We start from the raw sequence: 21847 nt of genomic DNA on the forward strand, positions 1-21847 counted from the left end.
TGCTGACGTAGGATCAGCTCCCCTCTATCCATATAATCGTATTCATTGTGATCGAAAAGGCATAACTGATCCGAGATCAGCTACTACCCTGCAACACTTGATACATACAGCCCCCTGGTATCTGATCTCCTCTTGATATTACCCATCAGGATCCTGACTCCCAACCCACCATTTTAGGGATCACTTAGTTAGAGAGCTATCCAGCTAAGGGGTGACAAGTTAGACAGTAGAGACAGAGGTGGCATAGTGACAGGAAATCAAAGCCCAGACATCAGACTCTGTCACAGACTCTGTTGTCTCCCTCAGACAATAACACACACCTGTCTTTCTTCACAGGAGGCAGCAGCAAAATACATCCCAGAGAAAAACCCTTACTTAAAACGCTTAACTTTCAGAGAGACTTAGAACTAGCCTGGGTACCAGTCTGTTTAGCTGGCATTCCACTCCTTGTACTCTGTGTCATTGCAAAATCTTTGGCACATGACACAGATTAGAATGACTGAATTTAAAAAAGTACCAGCACAACAGTTATCAAAATGGTCACGGTGAAGAAATATGTTGTCTTATTCTTCCCCTTGGAGAACAGACAGCAGGTTAAAGCTCTTCACAACAGGGAGGACAAGGGGGAAGTATATCCCTCCTCTCATCACAATGCAGTGCTTCTGTAGCTCTTCTCATCTCTTCTCGGTCTTTACCTGTGAACGCTGGCGAGGGGCGAGGGGAGAGATGGGAGAAAGGGGAGGGAGAGAGGTGGGGGAGAGAGGGAGAGGAATATCCAACCCTGTCAACCCCTTATAGATGGTCTTCTCCTCCTCCTATACCTGCGGAACCCCTGGAGGGGACTGGAAGGAAAAGAGGGAGATAGAGAGGGGGGCTGCTAAAGCGAGAGCAGGTGATGGTAGTTGAGGACCCCCTGGTGCGTACCTGAGTCTGGATGCGGTTGAGTCCCCTGAACCAGAGGACCTGTCCCCTACGGAGCTCCATCTCAGCATGGTCGATCTCATCATCCCCCTCGTTCATCTCGTTTTCGGGAACATCCTCCTTATGGGTGCCGTGGCCAGCCTCCTTGAGGAACTTCAGGCGGTGGGTGGGGATGGCTGTGATCAGCTGGAGGAGAGAGGAAGAGAGAATGTTTGAATAAACAGTTTCTCTCACTCAGCACAGTAGGAGTAGTTATACACCCTGTCATGACGCTGTGTGATTGTACTGGGGAACGGTCAAGATCATCTGGGAAGAAAGAGAGCAGTGCACATGAGAACAGTCAATTTGGTGCATTAACATTCAAAGCCACATACAGTGCCTTCAGAAAGCATTCACACTCCACAACTTTTTCAGGAGAATAAAAGTGTGCTTAACAAGTACCATAAAACGCTTCATGGACTCACTCTGTGTGCAATAATAGCGTTTAACATTATTTTGAAATGACTACACCATTTCTGTACCCCGCACATACAATTATCTGTAAGGTCCCTAAGTCGAGCAGTGAATTTCAGGTTTCAGGAGGTTTTCCTATGGTTCGCAAAGAAGGGCATCTAGTAATTTTACACTTTGGATGGTATATCAACACACCCAGTCACAACAAAGACACAGGTACCCTTCCTTAATCAGTTGCCAGTGAGGACGGAAACCACCCAAGGATTTCACCAGGAGACAAATGGGGATTTTAAAACAGTTACAGAGTTTAATGGCTGAGATAACAGAGGATGGCTCAACAACCCTGTAGTTACTCCACAATACTAACATAAATGACAGAGTGAAAAGGAAGCCTGTACAGAATACAAAATATTCCAAAAACATGCATCCTGTTTGCAATAAGGCAGTAAATTAAAACTGCAAAAAATGTGGCAAAGAATTATTACTTTATGTCCTGAATGCAAAGTGTAATATTTGGGCCAAATCCAACAACACACCACTGAGTACCACCATTTTACCACCATTTTTTCATGAATGGTGACGGCTGCATCATGTTATGGGTAAATCTTGTAATTGGCAAGGACTAGGGAGTTTTTGAGGATAAAAAGAAACGGAATGGCGCTAAGCACAGGCAAAATCCCAGAGGAAAACTTGGTCCAGTCTGCTTTACAACAGACACTGGGAAACAAATTCACCTTTCAGCAGGACAATAACCTAAAACACAAGGTCAAATATTCACTGGAGTTGCTTACCAAGTTACAGTTACAGTTCTGTCTAAAATCGTCTTGAAGATCTATGGCAAGACTTGAAAATGGCTGTCTAGCAATGATCAACAACTAATAATAAAGAATAAATGGGCAAATATTGTACAATCCAGGTGTGCAAAGCTGTTAGACTTACCCAGAAAAACTCACAGCTGAAATCGCTGCCAAAGGTGATTCTAACATGCATTGACTCAGAAGATTGAATACTTATCTAATCAAGATTAGTTTTATATTCCATTTATTTAAACAAATATTTATAATTTTTCTTCCACTTTGACAGAGTATTTTGGGTAGATCGTTGAACAAAAATGACAAAGCAATTTTATTCCCACTTTGTAACACAAACAAATGTGGAAAAAGTCAAGGGGTGTGAATACTTTCTGAAGGCACTGTATATACACTCCCCTATGTATTTATTTGGACAGTGAGGCTAAAACCCTTAATGTCTCTATAGTCAACGATTTTAGAATTGAGATCAAAAGTACGGTGTTACGTTCCCCATTTCACCTTTTATTTGAGAGCATGTTTTATCGTTTAGAAACAAATGCACTTTAATCGAGTCCACCCCTTTTGAAAGTGCATCACATTTAGTCAAAAGTGTGCATTGGGGTCAACATGGTCCATGCCCCAAAGATTTGAGGAAGGTAGTCATCTTTATTGTAGATAATAATATAATACGTTTCTGAACACTTCTACATGAATGAATAATGATGAGTGAGAACGTTTCAGATGCACACAGATCATGCCCCCAAAACCTGTCACCTAGGGCTGTCACACTGGCAGTCATGAGTCAAGACTTGGCCGTTGAGTCACGGTAATCTCCTCTTATGCACATGATAGTAGTACCTAACTCGCTAACAATCGTCAGGTCAGTAATGGCCTGGCACTCATGCCTCTATTGTCCCTCAAACCACATTGACATCAATGCAAAAGCAATCGAAAATCACATCAAAAACACATATCAAAACTGTATGCATTCGCCTCACTATGATTGATCAATTTGAAGAAATAAATTCTACAACAGGTTGAAACTGAGTAGAAAACATGGTCATTGTGAACGTTGTTTCAAAGCCTAACACAACGACCTGGACAGTGCTTTCTAAGGTGATAATTAATTAAAAACACCATATGCATGTTAAGAGTTTAAGCATAGGCTTATATATGAGCCCAGGTCGAAAGAAAAACAGAATTAAAAGAATGATTGTGATATTATACAATTACATAGCCTACACATATTAAGCAAGGCAGAAAAACAGTTTTAACATCTTTGGTTTATAACTGGTAGCCTAAATTAAACAAATTCAGAGTGAGCCTAAAATTAGGCCTAGCGTGAATTTGTACTTGATTTTGAATAGCCTAGTAATAGGGTATTTTTATATTCCATAAATAATAGGCTGACACATTACATTTAACATTACCTATAACTACAGAATATCTCCTTCAGTCCTTTCTCAAGCGATGCAGAAGAGGGTGTGTCAACAGTTAAATGTTTAGTTGTGAAAACATATTACTATTGATGTGCCCGGATAGACTTCGCTTAGTTTCCCAAACTAAGCACTGGGTAGCTGCAGGAACAGAGTTGGAGAGCCCATGGCATACAGAGTTTGGGCTGAATATCACCTGTTGTTGGTGAGAGGCTGCATGCTCCTCAAACAGTGGTTGATGCCCCTGTTCCTGCCAATTTGACAATGGACCACTCTAAATATCTAACTAATTTGACCTATCAGCAAAGACCAGATTCAATTGAGAATAGACTGATGAGTGAAAATGTGATCACTTGGAGAACAGCATGTAGAAGCTGTTAAGGAGTCTTTTGATCCTGGAATTGGCTCTCTGGTACCGCTTGCCGTGCTGTAGAAAATAACAGTCTGACTTGGGTGACTGGAGTCTTTGACAATTGTTTGGCCTTTCCTCTGACACCGCCTAATGTATAGGTCCTGGATGGCAGGACGCTTGGCCTCAGTGATGTACTGGGCCGTACACACTACCCTCTGCAGCGCCTTAGATGCAGAGCAGTTACCATACCAGGCGGTGATGCAACTCGTCAGGATGCTCTCAATGGTGCAGCTGTAGAACTTTGAGGATCTGGGGACCCATGCCAAATCTTTTCAGTCTCCTGAGAAGGAAAAGGTGTTGTTGTGCTGTCTTCACGACTGTTTTAGTGTGTTTGGACCATGAAAGTTCATTGGTGATGTGGACACCAAGGAACTTGAAACTCTCGACCAACTCCACTACAACCCTGTCAATGTTAATGGGGGCCTGTTCGGTCCGCCTTTTCCTGTAGCCCACGATCAGATCCTTTGTCTTGCTCACATTGAAGGAGAGGTTGTTGTCCTGGCACTACACTGTCAGGTCTCGGACCTCCTCCCTATAGGCTGTCTCATCGTTGTCGGTGATCAGGCATACCACTGTTGTGTTGTCAGCAAACTTAATGATGGCATGGGAGTTGTGTTTGGCCACGCAGTCGTGGGTGAACAGGGAGTACAGGAGGGAACTAAGCACACACCCCTGAGGGGCCCCAGTGCTGAGGAGCAGCATAGCAGACATGTTGCTGCCTACCCCTACCACCTGGGGGTGGCCCGTCAGGAAGTCCAGGATCCAGTTTCCACATTCACTTTTAACAAGGCACACCTGTTCATTGAAGATCATTCTAGGTGAAGCTGGTTGAGAGATTGCCAAGAGTGTGCAAAGCTGTCATCAAGGCAAAGGCTGGCTACTTTGAAAAATCTCAACTATAAAATAGATATTTTGATCACTAACACTTTTTGATTCCATATGTGTTATTTCATAGTTTTAATGTCTTCACTATTATTCTACAATGTAGAAAATAATAAAAATAAAGAAAAACCCTTGAATGAGTAGGTGTGTCCAAACTTTTGACTGGTACTCTATATGCAGGAACACGTTTAATTGGAGAACCATCTAATGAGCGAACATGCAAAACATTCTTACGAGACTTTTAAAACATACATTCTATTTCCCATCCCCCAATAAGCACAAGTTTTAAAATCAGTAAAGGATTCCTGCATAGCTATAAAATCTGACTGTAGTTTTGACACAGCCAGATCAACAGTCAAGGAAATAGCATACATAATAGTATCACCTGCATATAGATTAAGTTTACAATTTTTACCAGATTGACCAACAGTGTTTATATAAATAGTGAAGAAAACAGGTCCTAAAATTGACCCCTGTGGTACACCTTTATGTAGCAAGAAATTCAGACTCAACCCCATCAATCACGATGGCCTGAGTTCTGTCACAAAGATAATCATGAAACCATGAACAGGCATCAGAACTCAGGCCTATCTAGGACAACTTAGTCAATAAAATAGCATGATCAACTGTATCAAAAGCTTTTGACAGGTCCACAAACAAAGCAGCACTTTTCATTTTAGTGTCTAAAACATTGACAAGATCATTAACAACTAAAGAGGTTGCTGTCATAGTGCTATGTCCAGGCCTAAACCCGGATTGGTTTACATTAAAAATACATTTCTCAGATAAAAAAAGAGAAAAGTTGTATATTTACCAAGATTAGAGAATCTTAGCTGGACAAGAAAGTCTTGAAATGGGGCGAAAATTATTAAGATCACTACTATCACCTCACTTATGGAGTGGCAGCTCAAAAGCTGATTTCCATACGGATTTCCTGATAACAATATTAAATAAAAAATGAGGGTTATTGAGCCAACATTGATGGGCGCTGCACACTCAAGCAGACCAGGATCCAATTGGTCGCCCCCTGTGGATTTATTGTTGTCTGTTGCTAGCAAAGCATCCCGGACTTATTTTTTAAATAGCCTAAAAGAAAAGCTTTCACTATCATTTCTCTGATAATTCAGCAAATTTCTCCTATCAGCATCCAACCCAATATAATTTTGAATAGAATGGTAAAATTCTACATCAACCCAGGTCCTCTACAATTTTTTAAGTCACATGGAAACTCCAGCTCAAACAAGCTATGCTCAATAGGCGGTTGCAGGCCCTGTCTGATGGTTGACATTGAAATAGTTGGTATGGCTATACGTTTGCATAGAACAAAGTGTCATTTGGTCTATCCCCATTAGTAATAGAGGAAGGAGAAGAAAGTGGAGATACTTTTCCAAGGTTAGCGCCATAGGGTCTGAGGCCGCAGCCGATGTCAATATGAGGAACTCAGAGTAACCAATGATGGAATGTTATAAACTGACTTCCATGGGCTTTGGTTGCTATTGCGCAACAGCCCAAGCCCTCTACGTGATTTGAAAACCGAGGGGGTATTCAAGTTTATGGAATTCTCATTTGAACTAAAAGCACTGGGTGAGCAGACCACATACTCCTCTCTTGAGCTAACAATAGCAGAACTAAGAGGAATTCAAACTAATGGGTACAAGATTACAACTGACAACACCCCCAACAGTAACGTTTAGAGAGGATGGGAGATATATGAGTGGGGCTTGGTACGTCTCGGAGTCAATATCTTAACACGGCCTTGAAAGATCGGGTCCAGGCTCCGAGATGGTTTGGGTGGAGTACATCATCCCTGTAGAGTATCTTTTGTTACCCAAAAGTGTCAAAATTGTCAATAAAAGTTAGGCATGTGAGTAAGACTTTTAAACAGGTTAACATTCACAATGCCGCAGGGCCAGATGGATTACCAGGATGCATACTCACGAGCATACACTGACCAGCTGACAAGTGTCTTCACTGACATTTTCAACCTCTCCCTGATGCTGTCTGTAATACCTACATGTTTCAAGCAGACCACCATAGTCCTTGTGCCCAAGAACACCAAGGTAAGCTGTCTAAATTAATATCGCCCCATAGCCCTCACATCTGTAGCCATGAAATATTTTGAAGGGCTGGTCACGGCTCACATCAACACCATCTTCCCAGACACCCTGGACCCACTCCAATTTGCATACCGCCCCAACAGACCCACAGATGGGGCAATCTCTATTTCCCATCCACACTGCCCAACGCCTATGTGAGAATGCTGTTCATTGACTACAGCTCAGCCTTCAACACCATAGTGCCCTCCAAGCTCATCACTAAGCTAAGGACATTGGGACTAAACATCTCCCTCTGCAACTGGATCCTGGACTTCCTGATGGGCCGGCCCCAGGTGGTGAGGGTAGGCAACAACACATGCGCCACTGTGACCCTCAACACGTGTCCCCTCAGGGGTGCTTGCTTAGTCTCCTTCTGTACTCCCTGTTCACCCATAAATGTGTGGCTGTGTACAAATCCAATACCATCATTAAGTTTGCTGAAGACAACGGTGGCAGGCCTGATCACCGACGACCATGAAACAGTCCATAGGGAAGAGGTCAGAGACCTGTTAGCGTGGTGTGAGGACAACAACCTTGCACCACACAAAGGAGCTGATCACGCCCACATTTACATTGACGGGGCTGTAGTGGAGCTGGTCGAGAGCTTCAAGTTTCTCAGTGTACTCATCCCTAAGGATCTATCATGGTTCACACACAACACAGTCGCTAAGGCACGACAACGCCTCTTCCCCCTAAGAGGACTGAAAAGATTTGTCATGGACCCTCAGATCCTCAAAGGGTTCTACAGCTGCACCATTGAGAGCATCTTGACTAGCTGCATCACAGCTTGGTATGGAAACTGCTTGGCATCTGACCGCAAGGCGCTATAGAGGGTACTGTGTATGGCTGGGGCCGAGCTCCCTGCCATCCAGGACCTCTATACCAGGCGGTGTCAGAAGAATGCCCCAACAATTGTCAAAGACTCCAGCCTCCCAAGTCATAGATTGTTCTCTCTGCTACCACGCGCCACCAAGTCTGAAACCAACAGGACCCTAAACAGCTTCACCACCAAGTCATAAGACAGCTAAATAGTTAGTTAAATAGTTAACCTAATAACTACCCGGACTATCTGCATTTACCCTTTTTGCACTAATTATATGTTCATATGTATCTCAACTACTTTGTAGACCTGCACATCGACTCCGTACCCCATGTACAGTACATAGCTAAGTTATCGTTACTCACTGTGCATTTATTATTACTTTTAAAAATTATTTCTCAATTTTCTTTCTCTCTGCATTCTTGGGAAGGGTTTTCTACACCTGTTGTTTACGAAGCATGTAATGAATAGAATTTGATTTCAGTATACCATTAAAGAGCTCGGACTTGAAAATAACACCTTGTCTGATCTAAATGTAATCGGTCCACTGGTTTCTCCTCCCATCATATTTCTTGGCAGGCTCATGCATTAATAATGTTTCATATGAACTTAGAGTGTACAAAAAGATTCCTAATATTAAGTTGCACCCACTTTTGCCCTCAGAACAGCCTCAATTCATCAAGGCATAGACTCCACAAGGTGTCGAAAGCGTTCCACAGGGATGCTGGCCCATGTCGACTCCAATGCGTCCCACAGTTGTGTCAAGTTGGCTGGATGTCCTTTGGGTGGTGGAGCATTCTTGATAAGGTTGAGCGTGAAAAACCCAGCAGAGATGCAGTTCTTGACACACTCAAACCGTTGTGCCTGGCACCTACTACCATACCCTGTTCAAAGGGATTCAAATATTTAGTCTTGCCCACTCACCCTCTGAATGGCACATTCAATCCATGTCTCAGTTGTCTCAAGGCTTAAAAATCATTATTTAACCTGTCTCCTCCCATTCATCTACACTGATTGAAGTGTATTTAACAAGTGACATCAATAAGGGATAATAGCTTTCACCTGGTCAGTCAATATCATGGAAAGAGCAGGTGTTCCTAATGTTTTGTATACTCAGTGTATATCGGTTCAGTAACTCAATTAAATGAATGGTCTGAAATTCATTAATTTAAAGCATTCCCTCCATTTTTCCCAGCAATAATGCCACTTAAGCGCAAGCAAGGTCATTTCCCAGGCCCAAACTGAAGAAAGGGTTGTCCACAGAGAACTTACTAAATTACTGTAATTCTATGGTGTTGTCAGCATAGAGATACATGGGCCTCCCAAGTGGCGCAGGGGTCTAAGGCACTGCATCGCAGTGCTAGCTGTGCCACTAGAGATTCTGGGTCGATTCCGCGACCGGGAGACCCATGGGGCCGAGGACAAATTGTGGAGGGCAATTGGCCCAGCAACGTCCGGGTAAGGGGAGGGTTTGGCCGGCAGGGATGTCCTTGTGCCATCGCGCACTAGCCACACGTGGCGGGTCGGGCGCAGTGCACGCTGACACGGTTGCCAGGTGTATGGTGTTTCCTCCGCCACATTGGTGTGGCTGGCTTCTGGGTTAAGTGGACATTGTGTCAAGAAGCAGTGTGGCTTGGTTGGGTTGTGTTTTGGAGGACGCACTGCTGTCGACCTTCGCCTCTCCCGAGTCCGTACGGGAGTTGCAGCGATGAGACAAGACAAACTACCAATTGGATACCACGAAATTGGGGTAAAACAAGAAATAAAGAAAAATTAATTTCAATGACTATTTATATTGAATGGTTCTAGTTAATTAAGTGGTTGCTAGCCAGTTTGTCTTCATGTGACTGTTTTTAAGACATGGGTTGGTTAAGCAGAGAGATATGGTAGGATTCCCCAACTGGTAACCCGCGGGTGGTTTTATTTGGCCACCAAAGTTCTGAGCAAAAATAAATAAATAAAATACTTTTTTTTTTTTTTTTTCATTGTTGCACATAAAAGACTGTAAAAACACCAGGAAACCAGCTCCAGGTGATTTTAATTTAAGACATCTGTTCCCAATTATTCCCGTGTGTAATAGAGAGACACATGCCATTTGGGATGCAGCCTAAAACAAACTGCAGTGTCAGTAGAAGGGTGTCAAACTTTCTTGCTGTATCATTCCTTAGGGTGGAGATATAGATACTAAGGTAATGCGGTGCCGCGTTATGTTCTCTTGTCTGCATTTCAAACAAGGTACGCTTATGTAACAAGTCATGATGACTCAAATTCATTTAGTCACCTCTGAACGATTATGCTTTCAAAGACTCCCACACACAGACAAACACAGAAATGTATATGCATGCACGTACACATGCTGGAGGGCATCATCATGTAATATTTTAAAATGGGTGATTCAAGCCCTGAATGCTAATTGGCTGACAGCCGATTAATTATAGGTGGATACAGGGAGACTTACACTAGCTTGTTCTACCTGGTTTTACAGAGAGATCTCTCTCTCTCTCTCTCTCTCTCCGCCTCCAAGCTGAATTCAGTGTGGGGAAGCTCGTCTTTGAGGGAACAGGCTCCTGTCTATAGACAGTATGAGATCTCTTTCTCTGTATATATGAGTCTGTGGGTGTGAGTGTGTAGGTGTAAAGTGAGAAGAGCGTGTGTCTTTGAACGTGTGTGTGTGAGTTCATGCAGATGGAGAAGCGTGTGTGTGCGTGTGTGTGTGTGTGTGTGTGTGTGTGCGTGTGTGTGTGTATATGTGTATATGTGTATATATATATATATATATATATATATATATATATATATATATATATATATATCGCAGAGGGAGTATTGTGCTGGGTTCTCGTCCTCTGGGGTGTGGGCAAATGTGGGCCATGCTGCTTTCATGTGCGCCAGCGCTCATTACCACAGTGACGTATGTGATGGTAACCATGGAATGCAACTGCTTTGTCTTCCTGAACCCGTCTCAACTTAGCAACAGTTCACTTGCACCTATAGTACCAGCTGCCTCACGCACACACACACACACACAGAGATTGTTTGTGTGTCTTACCTGTCCCCAGAGCAGCTCTCCCACTCCAATGAAGACACACCAGAGCCACTGGTCAATGCTCAGAGCTGTGCAGGAAAAGGGCTTTCCTCCAAACTGGACAATGACAATCTGAGACAGAGACACAGAGTGAGTGTGTGTACCTGTAGATCTAATAGACACTAATACAGATGGAGAAACAGTGTGTGAGAGAGAGAGTGCATGTGGTGTGTGTGAGTGTATGCCTGGTTGTGTTTGAGTTCGTTTTAGTCCTCATTTGGACTAATATTCCAGAGTGCTTACACATAAAAGTGCAATTTATAATACAATCACATGTTCACATATAACACACACTGTTACAAACAGACATACACTGACGTATTGACCAGATAAATACTCTTGACAGTCTGAAAATATAGATTGATAGATCTACCCTAGTCTGCACAACCTTCCAATTTAGTATATTTAAATTGTTCTAAAGTATTGTTTGAATTTATAAAGTATATTTAAAGGTTTCTGGTTTGCTCAGATTCATTTATCTATTTCTTCATTGCTCTGAATCAAAATGTTATTTTGCCTATTTCTCTTTTCTGCCAGAATGACTCAGATGGTGGACAATCTATTTCTAGTATTGACTGAACGTTTGTCTCTTAACAACTGAATACTTAATAAGAAGTGGACCAATGCAGCTGCCCTGCGGTACTTCAAAGCATGAGGGAAAGAAAACGACCAATTGATCAAGGCGGACTGTTTTCTGACAGTTAGATATGACTGTACCCAATTCAACACTGCCTCCTTAAACCCATGGTGCAATATTTTTGTCCAAATTATTTCATGATCTGGAATCTACAAATATTACAACCTGCCATTATCCATAGCATTGAGCCAATGGTTAGTCATGTCAACCAATGCAGTGGTTGTGGATTGTTTTTTGCGATAAGCATGCTGATCGGCTGTGATCATTCTTTTCCATGTACTCCCATATTTGTCTACTCACACCCTCCAATATCTTACTGAGTGAAGGGAGTTGACTGATTGGTTGACTATTGGCAGGAATAATGTGTTCTTTTTATTTGTGTTGTAACCTTTATTTGACTAGGCAAGTCAGTTAAGAAAAGTTATTTACAATCATGGTCTACACGGGCCAAACTCGGACGACGCTGGGAATCCCAATCACGGCCGGTTGTGATAGAGTCTGGATTTGAACCAGGTTGTTTGTAGTGACGCCTCTAGCACTGAGATGCAGTGTCTTGGACCACTGCGCCACTTGGTAGCCTCAAATGGATGGACACAGCTTAGCATGGACTTTTCCCAAGGTTCCAAAGAAACCCCCAAAGATTGTGACCAATCAAATATGTATTTCAGTGGAGCTGCAATCCGGGGAGCAGCATAGCAAAGTAAAAAAAATTCCATAAGATCATAACCTGTAGATTTGCCATTTGGTATGGAAGTTTTTTATTTATTTGAGAAAACACCTCACCCAGGTCATCATCAATCCATGGAGATGGATGAGCCCCAACTGTACTCTTTCTTACTGGGGCATGATGGTCCATTACCCCAGTGAGCAAATCAATAAAACATTCTGTAGCGTGATTTAAATCATCCTCTAGATAAGTCCGCTCCCAGGGTACAGCAGCCAAATCATTTTAAAATTGCTCATGATTTAAAACATATTTTTTCCCTCTTGACCACAATCTTTGGGGGTTTCTTTGGAACCTTGGTGTTCATGGTTATGGTCACAATATTATAGTCTATCCAGCCGACAGGCATTGATCTGGCCTCTAAGCATTGCAATGGTATATTATAGAATATCAGATCAATGCATGTGTCAGAATAGTGACACGTCTTGGTTGACGATCTAGTAGTGTCATTAAGCATTTGCTTCAAACCACAGCTCTCAGCATCTCTCAATAATTTAGTTCTATTTGAATTATTCTGATCCAATTGATATAAAATCCCTAAGATAAATATATCTCTGTTACTATGTGTGGCCTGGTCAAACCCAGTGCCTATGTCATCCAGATAAGACACCTTTGAGCTAAGAGGTCTGTACACACATCCTATCAATATGGGTGCCTGGTGAGGCAGATGTACGAGGCTATAGTGTATCTATTTGACACACATTAAGGTCATCCCTAGGGCTGTAGAGGTCACAAAATATTGTCTACCGGTGATTGCCAAGCAAATAATTGTCAGTCTCACGGTAATTGACCGTTAATTAGCATAAACACACTTAGCATCTCCTGGCTTCCAGCCTATAAGCCACTGATGCAGACCTTCGTAACATACATTTCCCTGATCTGGCTATGCCATATGGCTGTGGGCTACGCTAGTTCATTTAGTAGACCAGATTTGGATAGAATTCCATGGCATTATTTTATAGTATGAAGAATACAAGTGAACAAAGCTGAATAAAATAGGAATTTGAGGGAGTGCGCACATCCGGCTATACTGTGTTGAGCGATTAACAAAGAAATAGGTCCCCCTATAGGCTTAATTTAGAGTTCTTAATGTAACTTGTTCTACAAACGTTGGGCTGTATGTTTTGATTCTTAATACATTGTAAAGCTGCATGATGCGACTAATGATGATTTGAAAAAAGCAAACAGGTGCCGAGTTTGAAGGTAGGTCTTGAAATGCATCCACAGGTACACTTCCAATTGGCTTAAATGATGTCAATTAGCCCTATCAAAAGCTTCTAAAGCGATGACAATTTTCTGGAATTTTCCAAGCTGTTTGAAGGCACAGTCATCTTAGTTTATGTACATTTCTGACCCACTGGAATTGTGATACAGTGAAATAATCTGTCTTTAAACAAAGTAGATGTTCTAACCGACTTGCCAAAACTAGTTTGTTAACAAGAAATTTGTGGAGTGGTTCAAAAACGAGTTTTAATGACTCCAACTTAAGTGTATGTAAACTTCTGACTTCAACTGTAAATATAGTAGGCCTGGCCTATAGAAATCTGATGGCATCCTCCTCTTTTTAAGAGGCCATCACTCTGTTTTCTCTAGCAATTGCATAGCCTTTAGAAATATTGCGCAACATGAACTCATTGGGTCTCATGAAGTGTTTGATTCGATTTTCGATTACATTTGCATTGATGTCAGAGTGATTAGAGGGACAATAGAGAGCTGAGTACCAGGCAGTTAAGCAAGTTTGGTAGGCTACTAATGTCCATCAGCAGCATCAGAGTTTGTAGAAGCCTAATTACTGTGACTAAACAGTCACGTGGAATTTGACTGCCTTCATGACTCGTGACTGCCGGTGTGGCGGTAATAGGCTCGCCGCAACAGCCCTAGTCATCCCTCCTCTTGAAAGGTATAGGATTCTGAATGTACAACGCTTCACCTCCATCTCTATTCCTGTCCCATCTACATTCATTTGCCCATCGTTAACGGATGCATCCAAATGCGTTTCGGTTAAAGCTAGAATGTGAACGTTATTTATGTTGACCAAGTTCAAAACCTCATTTATTTTATTAGGAAGGCTACATACATGAACACGGGCTATATGCAGCCCTTTCCTTGTCAAGTGAAAACCAGTAGAGCATGTATTTGTTGTAGTTGAAGTCGTGATGATACACTACAACACACAAGCTCAGGTTTGAACGACGCTTTAAAATTGCCAGGGAGTGATTCTAGAGTCCCAATGCAATTGCGTTGCCCGTTGACGTAAAGTCTATCCATCACCAAGGAGACTCGTTAGTTCAGGCAATGCTTTTTGTTTTCATGATGGGATACAGTTTTTTTTCTTTCATTGATCTCCATGGGGAAGTGATCATTCACTCCAAAAGCAGTGCATCTGAGTTCTCAGCCTCTGCTCTTCACCATCTCCTTTCCTTGTGTGTGTGTGTGTGTGTGTGTGTGTGTGTGTGTGTGTGTGTGTGTGTGTGTGTGTGTGTATGTATGTATGTATGTATGTATGTATGCATGTATATATATATATATATATATATATATATATATATATATATATATATATATATATATATATATATATATATGGTGTTTGTGAGTGTATGCATATTTGTGTGTCTACAGTATGTGTGTGTTTGTGTGTGTGTGTGTGCGTGTGTCTACAGTATGTGTGTGTACCTGCAGGATGAAGGTTCCCATAACCACGCTACAGAAGATGGGGTTACGGTAGATGGCCTCGAAGACGTTCCTCTCTCCGTGGATCTTCCTGGCGTTGATCTCGTTGAACAGCTGCATCATGACGAACACGTTGAACACGATGGTGTAGTGCTCCGACGGTGGTGAGTGAAGAGGCGCGTTACGCCCGCTGTCAATATTAAAGAAGTTCTCTCCTGGGAAAGGGGAAGAGCAAACAGGATAATATATATAATATATTATAATATAATATCAATTTTTGTTTAAGCATACTGTCTCGAGATTTCAGCGGGGTCTGACTCTCTGTGTGTTCCAGCGGGGTCTGACTCTCTGTGTGTTCCAGCGGGGTCTGACTCTCTGTGTGTTCCAGCGGGGTCTGACTCTCTGTGTGTTCCAGCGGGGTCTGACTCTCTGTGTGTTCCAGCGGGGTCTGACTCTCTGTGTTCCAGCGGGGTCTGACTCTCTGTGTGTTCCAGCGGGGTCTGACTCTCTGTGTGTTCCAGTGTGTGATGGTCTCACCAGCGAACAGCAGGGTGAAGATGATGGTGAGCTGGTAGACGGCATGACCCAGGATATTCTTCATCATGGTGCGGGAGATCAGGGGCTTGTTGCGGCCGTACGGCTTCCTCAGCAACAGGGACTCGGTGGGGGGCTCGGTGGCCAGAGCCAGGGATGCCAGGGTGTCCATGATCAGGTTAACCCACAACATCTGCACTGCTTTCAGAGGAGAGTCCTGGAGAGAGGGAGGAAAAGAGGGAGGATGGAGTGGAAGCGTGAGAGACAAAGAGAGAAAGCGAACGAGGGTGGGAGAGAGAGAGGTGGTGTTGAAAATGAATTTCAAGAAGGATCAAAGGGTAAGTGTGTTACCTGTGTGATGCAGGCGCCAGTGAAGGCCACGATGACGGCCACCACGTTGACAGTGAGCTGGAACTGGAGGAACTTGGAGATGCTGTCGTAGACGTTGCGGCCCCACATCACAGCCTTGACGATGCTGGTGAAGTTATCGTCAGTCAGAATGATGTCAGATGCTTCCTTAGCCACATCTGTACCGGCAATACCCTATCAGGAGACAGAGATGGTGTTGTTCGGTTTATAGGGATGATGATGAGGCTGATGATGATAGAAATGGCCGTGATCGTTCCCATTGTTTTTATATATGTTATTACATATTCCCTTTAGGCCTATTAACAATGAATTACATTTATATAGTGCTATCGATTACATCTCAATTGCTTTACATTGTAACGTGTAACACCAATCTACTGTGCCAGGCTGATAACGGCAGCCATTTTTTGCCAGATGTGACCTCAGTTCGGCCGGCCGTAATAATAAAGGTTCAATAAAAGTTGCAGTCAGTCAGGGACATGAACCAGCTACATCATTGACAGCTGACGAGTGGTGAGCGGTTCAGCACAAAATGGCTGCCGTGCATCAGCCAGGTGGATGAGAGTGAGTAACCAGTACCCACAGTGTTAAGTGTCAAAGTTTGAGTCCCCGTGAAAAGAACTAGCAAGCAAACCGCCTGCATTTCATTACATATTGGTACTGCATTCCACCCCTTTAACATCTGCCCCTTTCTCCTCTAAATAATGTGAGTCAATTAACTTTGGAGAAAAAAAAAGGGAAGGAGACAAAGTCTAGCTATTAAAATGTATTTCATCTCTCCGCGACCCTTCGTCTACACAGAACATTTGGGGCCACTAATACCCGAGGCTATATCATTATCCTTTCTATTTTCAATTACTGTGCTTTTAATTTTCATTCTCTTTCCCTCAAAGCTTTGTTGAACTCACTTAGGCCATTTTCCTCATTACATACAAGGACAGTGAGTGTTTCATGAAGATCTATGTGGGACTATAGACTCTCTGTACCTAGTCAGTGTTTTCCTCAGTTTTCTATCAGACACAGTGGTCAGATAGTCTGCCACCATGTACTGTCTGTTTAGAGCCAAATAGCATTGAAGTTTACTTTGATTTTTTGTGGTGTCTTTCCAATCGGTGATATATTTTTCTTTTTGTTTTGTGATGATTTGTTTGGGCCAGATTTTCTGAGTGCTGTCATGAGGCTCTATAGGTTTGGTTTGGGTTGGTGAACTGAGCCTCAGAACCAGCTGGCTGAGGGGACTCTTCTCTGGTTTCATCTCTTGACATTGTAGAGCTGTGTGGTGGAATGTTTTGGGGTCACTTGTTTTTAGATGGTTGTAAAATTTGATGGCTCTTTTTTTCTATTCGAATGAGGGGGTATTGGCCCAATTCTGCTCTACATGCGTTATTTGGAGTTTTTCTTTGAACTTGCAATACAGTCTTGCAAAACTCTGCATGCAGTATTTCAATTGGATGTTTGTCCAATTTGGTGAATGAATTAGAGAGTGGACCCCATACTTCACTGCCTTATAGAGCAATTGGTTCTATAACCGATTGGAACATTTTGAGCCAGATTCTAATTGGAATTTCTATTTTAATGTTCCTTTTAATGGCATAGAATGCTCTTCTTGCTTTGTCTCAGCTCATTCACAGCCATGTGAAAGCTACCTGTGTTGCTGATATTTAGTCCTAGATATGTGTCGTTTTTTTGGTGTGTTCTAATAGAACTGTGTCCAAATAGAATTTAGATTTCTCATCCTGATTTCCGGACCTTTTTTGGAATACCATTATATATATATATTTTTTAGGTTAACGGTCAGAGCCCAGGTCTGACAGAACCTGTGAAGACGATCTAGGTGCTGCTGTAACCCCTCTTTAGTGGGAGACAGCAGCACCAGGTCATCTGCGTACAGCAGACACTTGATTTCAGTGTTGTGTAGGGTGATACCAGGTGCTTCCGATTCTTCTAATGTTCTTGCCAAATCATTAATGTAGATGTTAAATAGTGTTGGACTTATTGGGCAGCCCTGTTTCACTCCCCGTCCCTGAGAGAAGAAGTCTGTTTGCTTGTTGCCAATTTTAACCGCACATTTGTTTTTAGTGTACATTGATTTAATAACATCATATGTTTTACCTCCAATACCACTTTCTATTAGTTTATAAAAAATACCTTTGTGCCAAATTGAATCAAATGCTTTCTTGAAATCAACAAAACACGAGTAGATTTTGCCTTTGTTTTGGTTTACTTGTTTGTCAATTAGAGTGTGGAGGGTGTAAATGTGGTCTGTTTAAGATCATTTTGCTCAGGACGTTGTGTTGGTCAAGGAAATGGTGTAGTCTGCTATTTATAATACTGAATTTTCCCCAAGCTTCTGTTAACGCAAATTCCTCTGTAATTATTTGGGTCAAATTTGTCTCCATTTTTAGATTGGTGTGATCAATCCCTGAAACCAAATATCGGGGAAAATACCTGCAGTGAGGATAATGTTGAAGAGTTTGAGTATAGCCAATTTGAATTTGTGGATGTATATTTGATCATTTCATTTCAAATACCATCAGCACCACAGGCCTTTTTGGGTTGGAAAGCAAGTAGTTTTTCCAATAATTCTTCTTCTGCAATTGAGGTATCCACAGGATTCTTATAGTCAGCTCTCTCAAGCAGCTCGCGCTCTCTCTCTAGCAGCTCGCTCGCTCTCTCTCTAGCAGCTCGCTCGCTCTCTCTCTAGCAGCTCACTCGCTCTCTCTCTAGCAGCTCACTCTCTCTCTAGCAGCTCACTCTCTCTCTAGCAGCTCACTCTCTCTCTAGCAGCTCACTCTCTCTCTAGCAACTCACTCTCTCTCTAGCAACTCACTCTCTCTCTAGCAACTCACTCTCTCTCTAGCAACTCACTCTCTCTCTAGCAACTCACTCTCTCTCTAGCAACTCACTCTCTCTAGCAACTCACTCTCTCTCTGATTTAAACATTTTTTACCCCCTTTTTCTCCCCAATTTCGTGGTATCCAATTGTTAGTAATTACTATCTTGTCTCATTGCTACAACTCCTGTACCGGCTCGGGAGAGACTAAGGTTGAAAGTCATGCGACCTCCGATACACAACCCAACCAAGCCGCACTGCTTCTTAACACAGCGCGCATCCAACCCGTCGGAGGAAACACCGTGCACCTGGCAACCTTGGTTGGCGTGCACTGCGCCCGGCTCGCCACAGGAGTCACTGGTGCGCGATGAGACAAGGATATCCCTATCGGCCAAACCCTCCCTAACCCGGACGACGCTATGCCAATTGTGCGTCGCCCCACGGACCTCCCGGTCGTGGCCGGTTCTGACAGAACCTGGGCGCGAACCCAGAATCTCTGGTGGCACAGCTGCGTTGCAGTACAGCGCCCTTAACCACTGCGCCACCTGGGAGGCCCAGCTCGCTCTCTCTCTCTCAAGCAGCTCGCTCGCTCGCTCTCAAGCAGCCCGCTCGCTCTCAAGCAGCTCGCTCTCTCTCAAGCAGCTCGCTCTCTCTCAAGCAGCTCGCTCTCTCTCAATTATCTCCCTGTTTCGGAGGACCTGAGCCCTGGGACCATGCCTCAGGACTACCTGGCCTGATAACTTGCTGTCCCCAGTCCACCTGGCCGTGCTGCTGCTCCAAATGCTACCTGTCCCAGACCTGTTATTTTCAACTCTCTAGAGACAGGAGGAGCGGTAGAGATACTCTGAATGATCGGCTATGAAAAGCCAACTGACATTTACTCCTGAGGTGCTGACCTGTTGCACCCTCGACAGCCACTGTGATTATTATTATTTGACCCTGCTGGTCATCTATGAACATTTGAACATCTTGGCCATGTTCTGTTATAATCTCCACCCGGCACAGCAAGAAGAGGACTGGCCACCCATCATAGCCTGGTTCCTCTCTAGGTTTCTTCCTAGGTTCCAGCCTATCTAGGGAGTTTTTCCTAGCCACTGTGCTTCTACACCTGCATTGCTTGCTGTTTGGGGTTTTAGGCAGGGTTTCTGTACAGCACTTTGTGACATCAGCTGATGTAAGAAGGGCTTCATAAATAAATGTGATTGATTCTATAAACTGGTCTTCCTGGCTGTGGGGTCTCCCCGTTAGTGTGACACAGGCTCGCAGAGGGAGTGTAGTCTGAATGAATGTGAAGGGGACTATATTGGGATGGGATTTAACTGAACCACAAGGACGACTGCTAATCTGAAACAAGGCTCCTCACAACGGCATACTGACACGGGCTGCCAAGCACACAGATAGACAACACAGTATAGACAACACAGTATAATTACACATGTACACTCACACACTCACTCTTATTCTGTAACTCCCAAACCCAGAGGTCTTTCTACGAGGGGTGCAGTGTGTGTGTGTGTGAATGTAGTGGGGCTTGTCTGGTGATAAGCAGATTTATCCAGTCGTTACTCCCTCTAATGATTTATTATCCAATTACCCAGCCATCTTAAATGGGGGCACTTGGAGTAAATTGGAGAGTTACAGAGATGAGGTTTGGGCAAAATTAGCTTGTCATGGCTGTTGTGTAAGTTCTCGCTAACAATTCTTGTCTGAGAAAATAGAGGGAGTAAAACCGGAAGGAAATTTGTTACAAGGGAACCATGAAAACAGACCGATATGAAAAGAGAGTGTTACCATAGCGAATCCGACATCGGCCTTCTTTAGGGCGGGGCCATCGTTAGTTCCGTCGCCTGTCACAGCCACCACCTGTCGTGTCTCGAGGACGGTGCTGTCCATGATACCTGAGGGATAGGAACAAGACCACACCCCTCAGATATCAGTACACTGGACAGCAGTATACACATTCTCTGAGGAATGGAATTTTGTTGGATGAACATAACTAACAAATGTCGGTCCCCCAATATTTCGAAATGGCCTTTTACCCATTTCATTTGCTTTTTCAGTGACTGAAATTCAGTGGTTTTTTCCCCAGTTAGTCTTCTAGTCAAGAGTCTCCATATTCATGACCAACACCTGCGTTATGCCTCACCTGGCCCGTAACTCTCTCTCCACCCCTCCACCACCCCCAACTGAGATGAAACAGGCTAGTCTTTGAAGAAAACTGGGTTGGGCTGAAGGGGATGGCAGTGCTAGAGACCCCTGGGTCCGCTGTGTGTGTGTTGATCACACATGAAAGAGAACACATTTTAGGAAGGAGGAGGGGAGTAAAAACAAGAAAAGGAGAGATGTGTGACAGCTTTAACCCACCTTTGACCAGAGTGTGTTTGTCAGTGGGAGAGGAGCGAGCCAGCACACGCAGCTTGGGCCACACCTTATCCAGACGCTCTTGCTCCACCTAGAGCACAGGAGGACACGGAGTCAGAGGGACTGAATCTCGAGCAATGAAGAACTTTTACAAAATGCATCACTCCCAATGTTAGTACTACTACTAGGACATAATTTAAGTCCCCAAGCCTGTCTCATCTTTAATTTATAATAAAAAAGTCCTGTGGTGTGTCTCACCTCTCCCTGGTCGTTACGGATCAGCTGGTTGAACTCTTTGCCCTCCAGACACAGGAAGTCCTCACCCGGCAACAGGATGCCACACTTGGTTGCTATGGCGCGGGCAGTGTTGATGTTGTCCCCGGTAACCATGCGCACGGTGATGCCGGCCTTCTGGCACTTGAGGATGGCATTAGGTACCTTTAGGGGAGGGAGGAGAGAGTCATGACTTGAACATCACTACAAGGACATTGATCAGCCAGTATTCTGTAGTTATATATCCACTTCACAACAACACTCCTTGGTATAGTATCAGTGCTGATCTCAGGCCAGTCTGTGTAAGGTATATGTTTGTATCTGAGTGATTCTGTATGTATATTCCCCTCCATATGTTCCCCACTCCAGGGTTAGTCTCAGTAACAGTAAGTGTCGGATGTTATTTTAGTTTCTCTCTCAGCATGACAATGTGAAGCCCTGACAGCTTTTGCTCATTCGGGCCTGACCTCTCAACCCGCTGTGTATGCGAGACGCTCTCTCTGTGTGTTTGAGTGAGTGTGTATATGTGTCTGTGCTTGTATGTGAG

The 21847-nt window shown here is 43.5% G+C and overlaps 1 protein-coding gene across 21 annotated transcripts in view; it reads right to left on the reverse strand.

Moving 5' to 3' along the window:
* The window catches only part of LOC110493206 (plasma membrane calcium-transporting ATPase 1), a 160147-nt gene that overhangs the window by 15397 nt on the left and 122903 nt on the right, over window positions 1-21847 (reverse strand). For all 21 annotated transcript variants that reach the window (XM_036950054.2, XM_090205319.1, XM_090205325.1 and 18 more), the window contains 8 exons: window positions 21286-21465; window positions 21031-21118; window positions 20458-20564; window positions 15816-16007; window positions 15468-15681; window positions 14934-15145; window positions 10861-10968; window positions 925-1107 (listed from right to left, as the gene is read on the reverse strand). In XM_036950054.2, coding sequence (XP_036805949.1) covers window positions 925-1107; window positions 10861-10968; window positions 14934-15145; window positions 15468-15681; window positions 15816-16007; window positions 20458-20564; window positions 21031-21118; window positions 21286-21465 — 1284 coding nt within the window. The remainder of the gene's footprint in view (window positions 1-924; window positions 1108-10860; window positions 10969-14933; window positions 15146-15467; window positions 15682-15815; window positions 16008-20457; window positions 20565-21030; window positions 21119-21285; window positions 21466-21847) is intronic.

Source organism: Oncorhynchus mykiss, chromosome 17 (genome assembly GCF_057628025.1).
Source record: "Oncorhynchus mykiss isolate SJ-2025 chromosome 17, ASM5762802v1, whole genome shotgun sequence".
Lineage (NCBI taxonomy): Eukaryota > Metazoa > Chordata > Actinopteri > Salmoniformes > Salmonidae > Oncorhynchus > Oncorhynchus mykiss.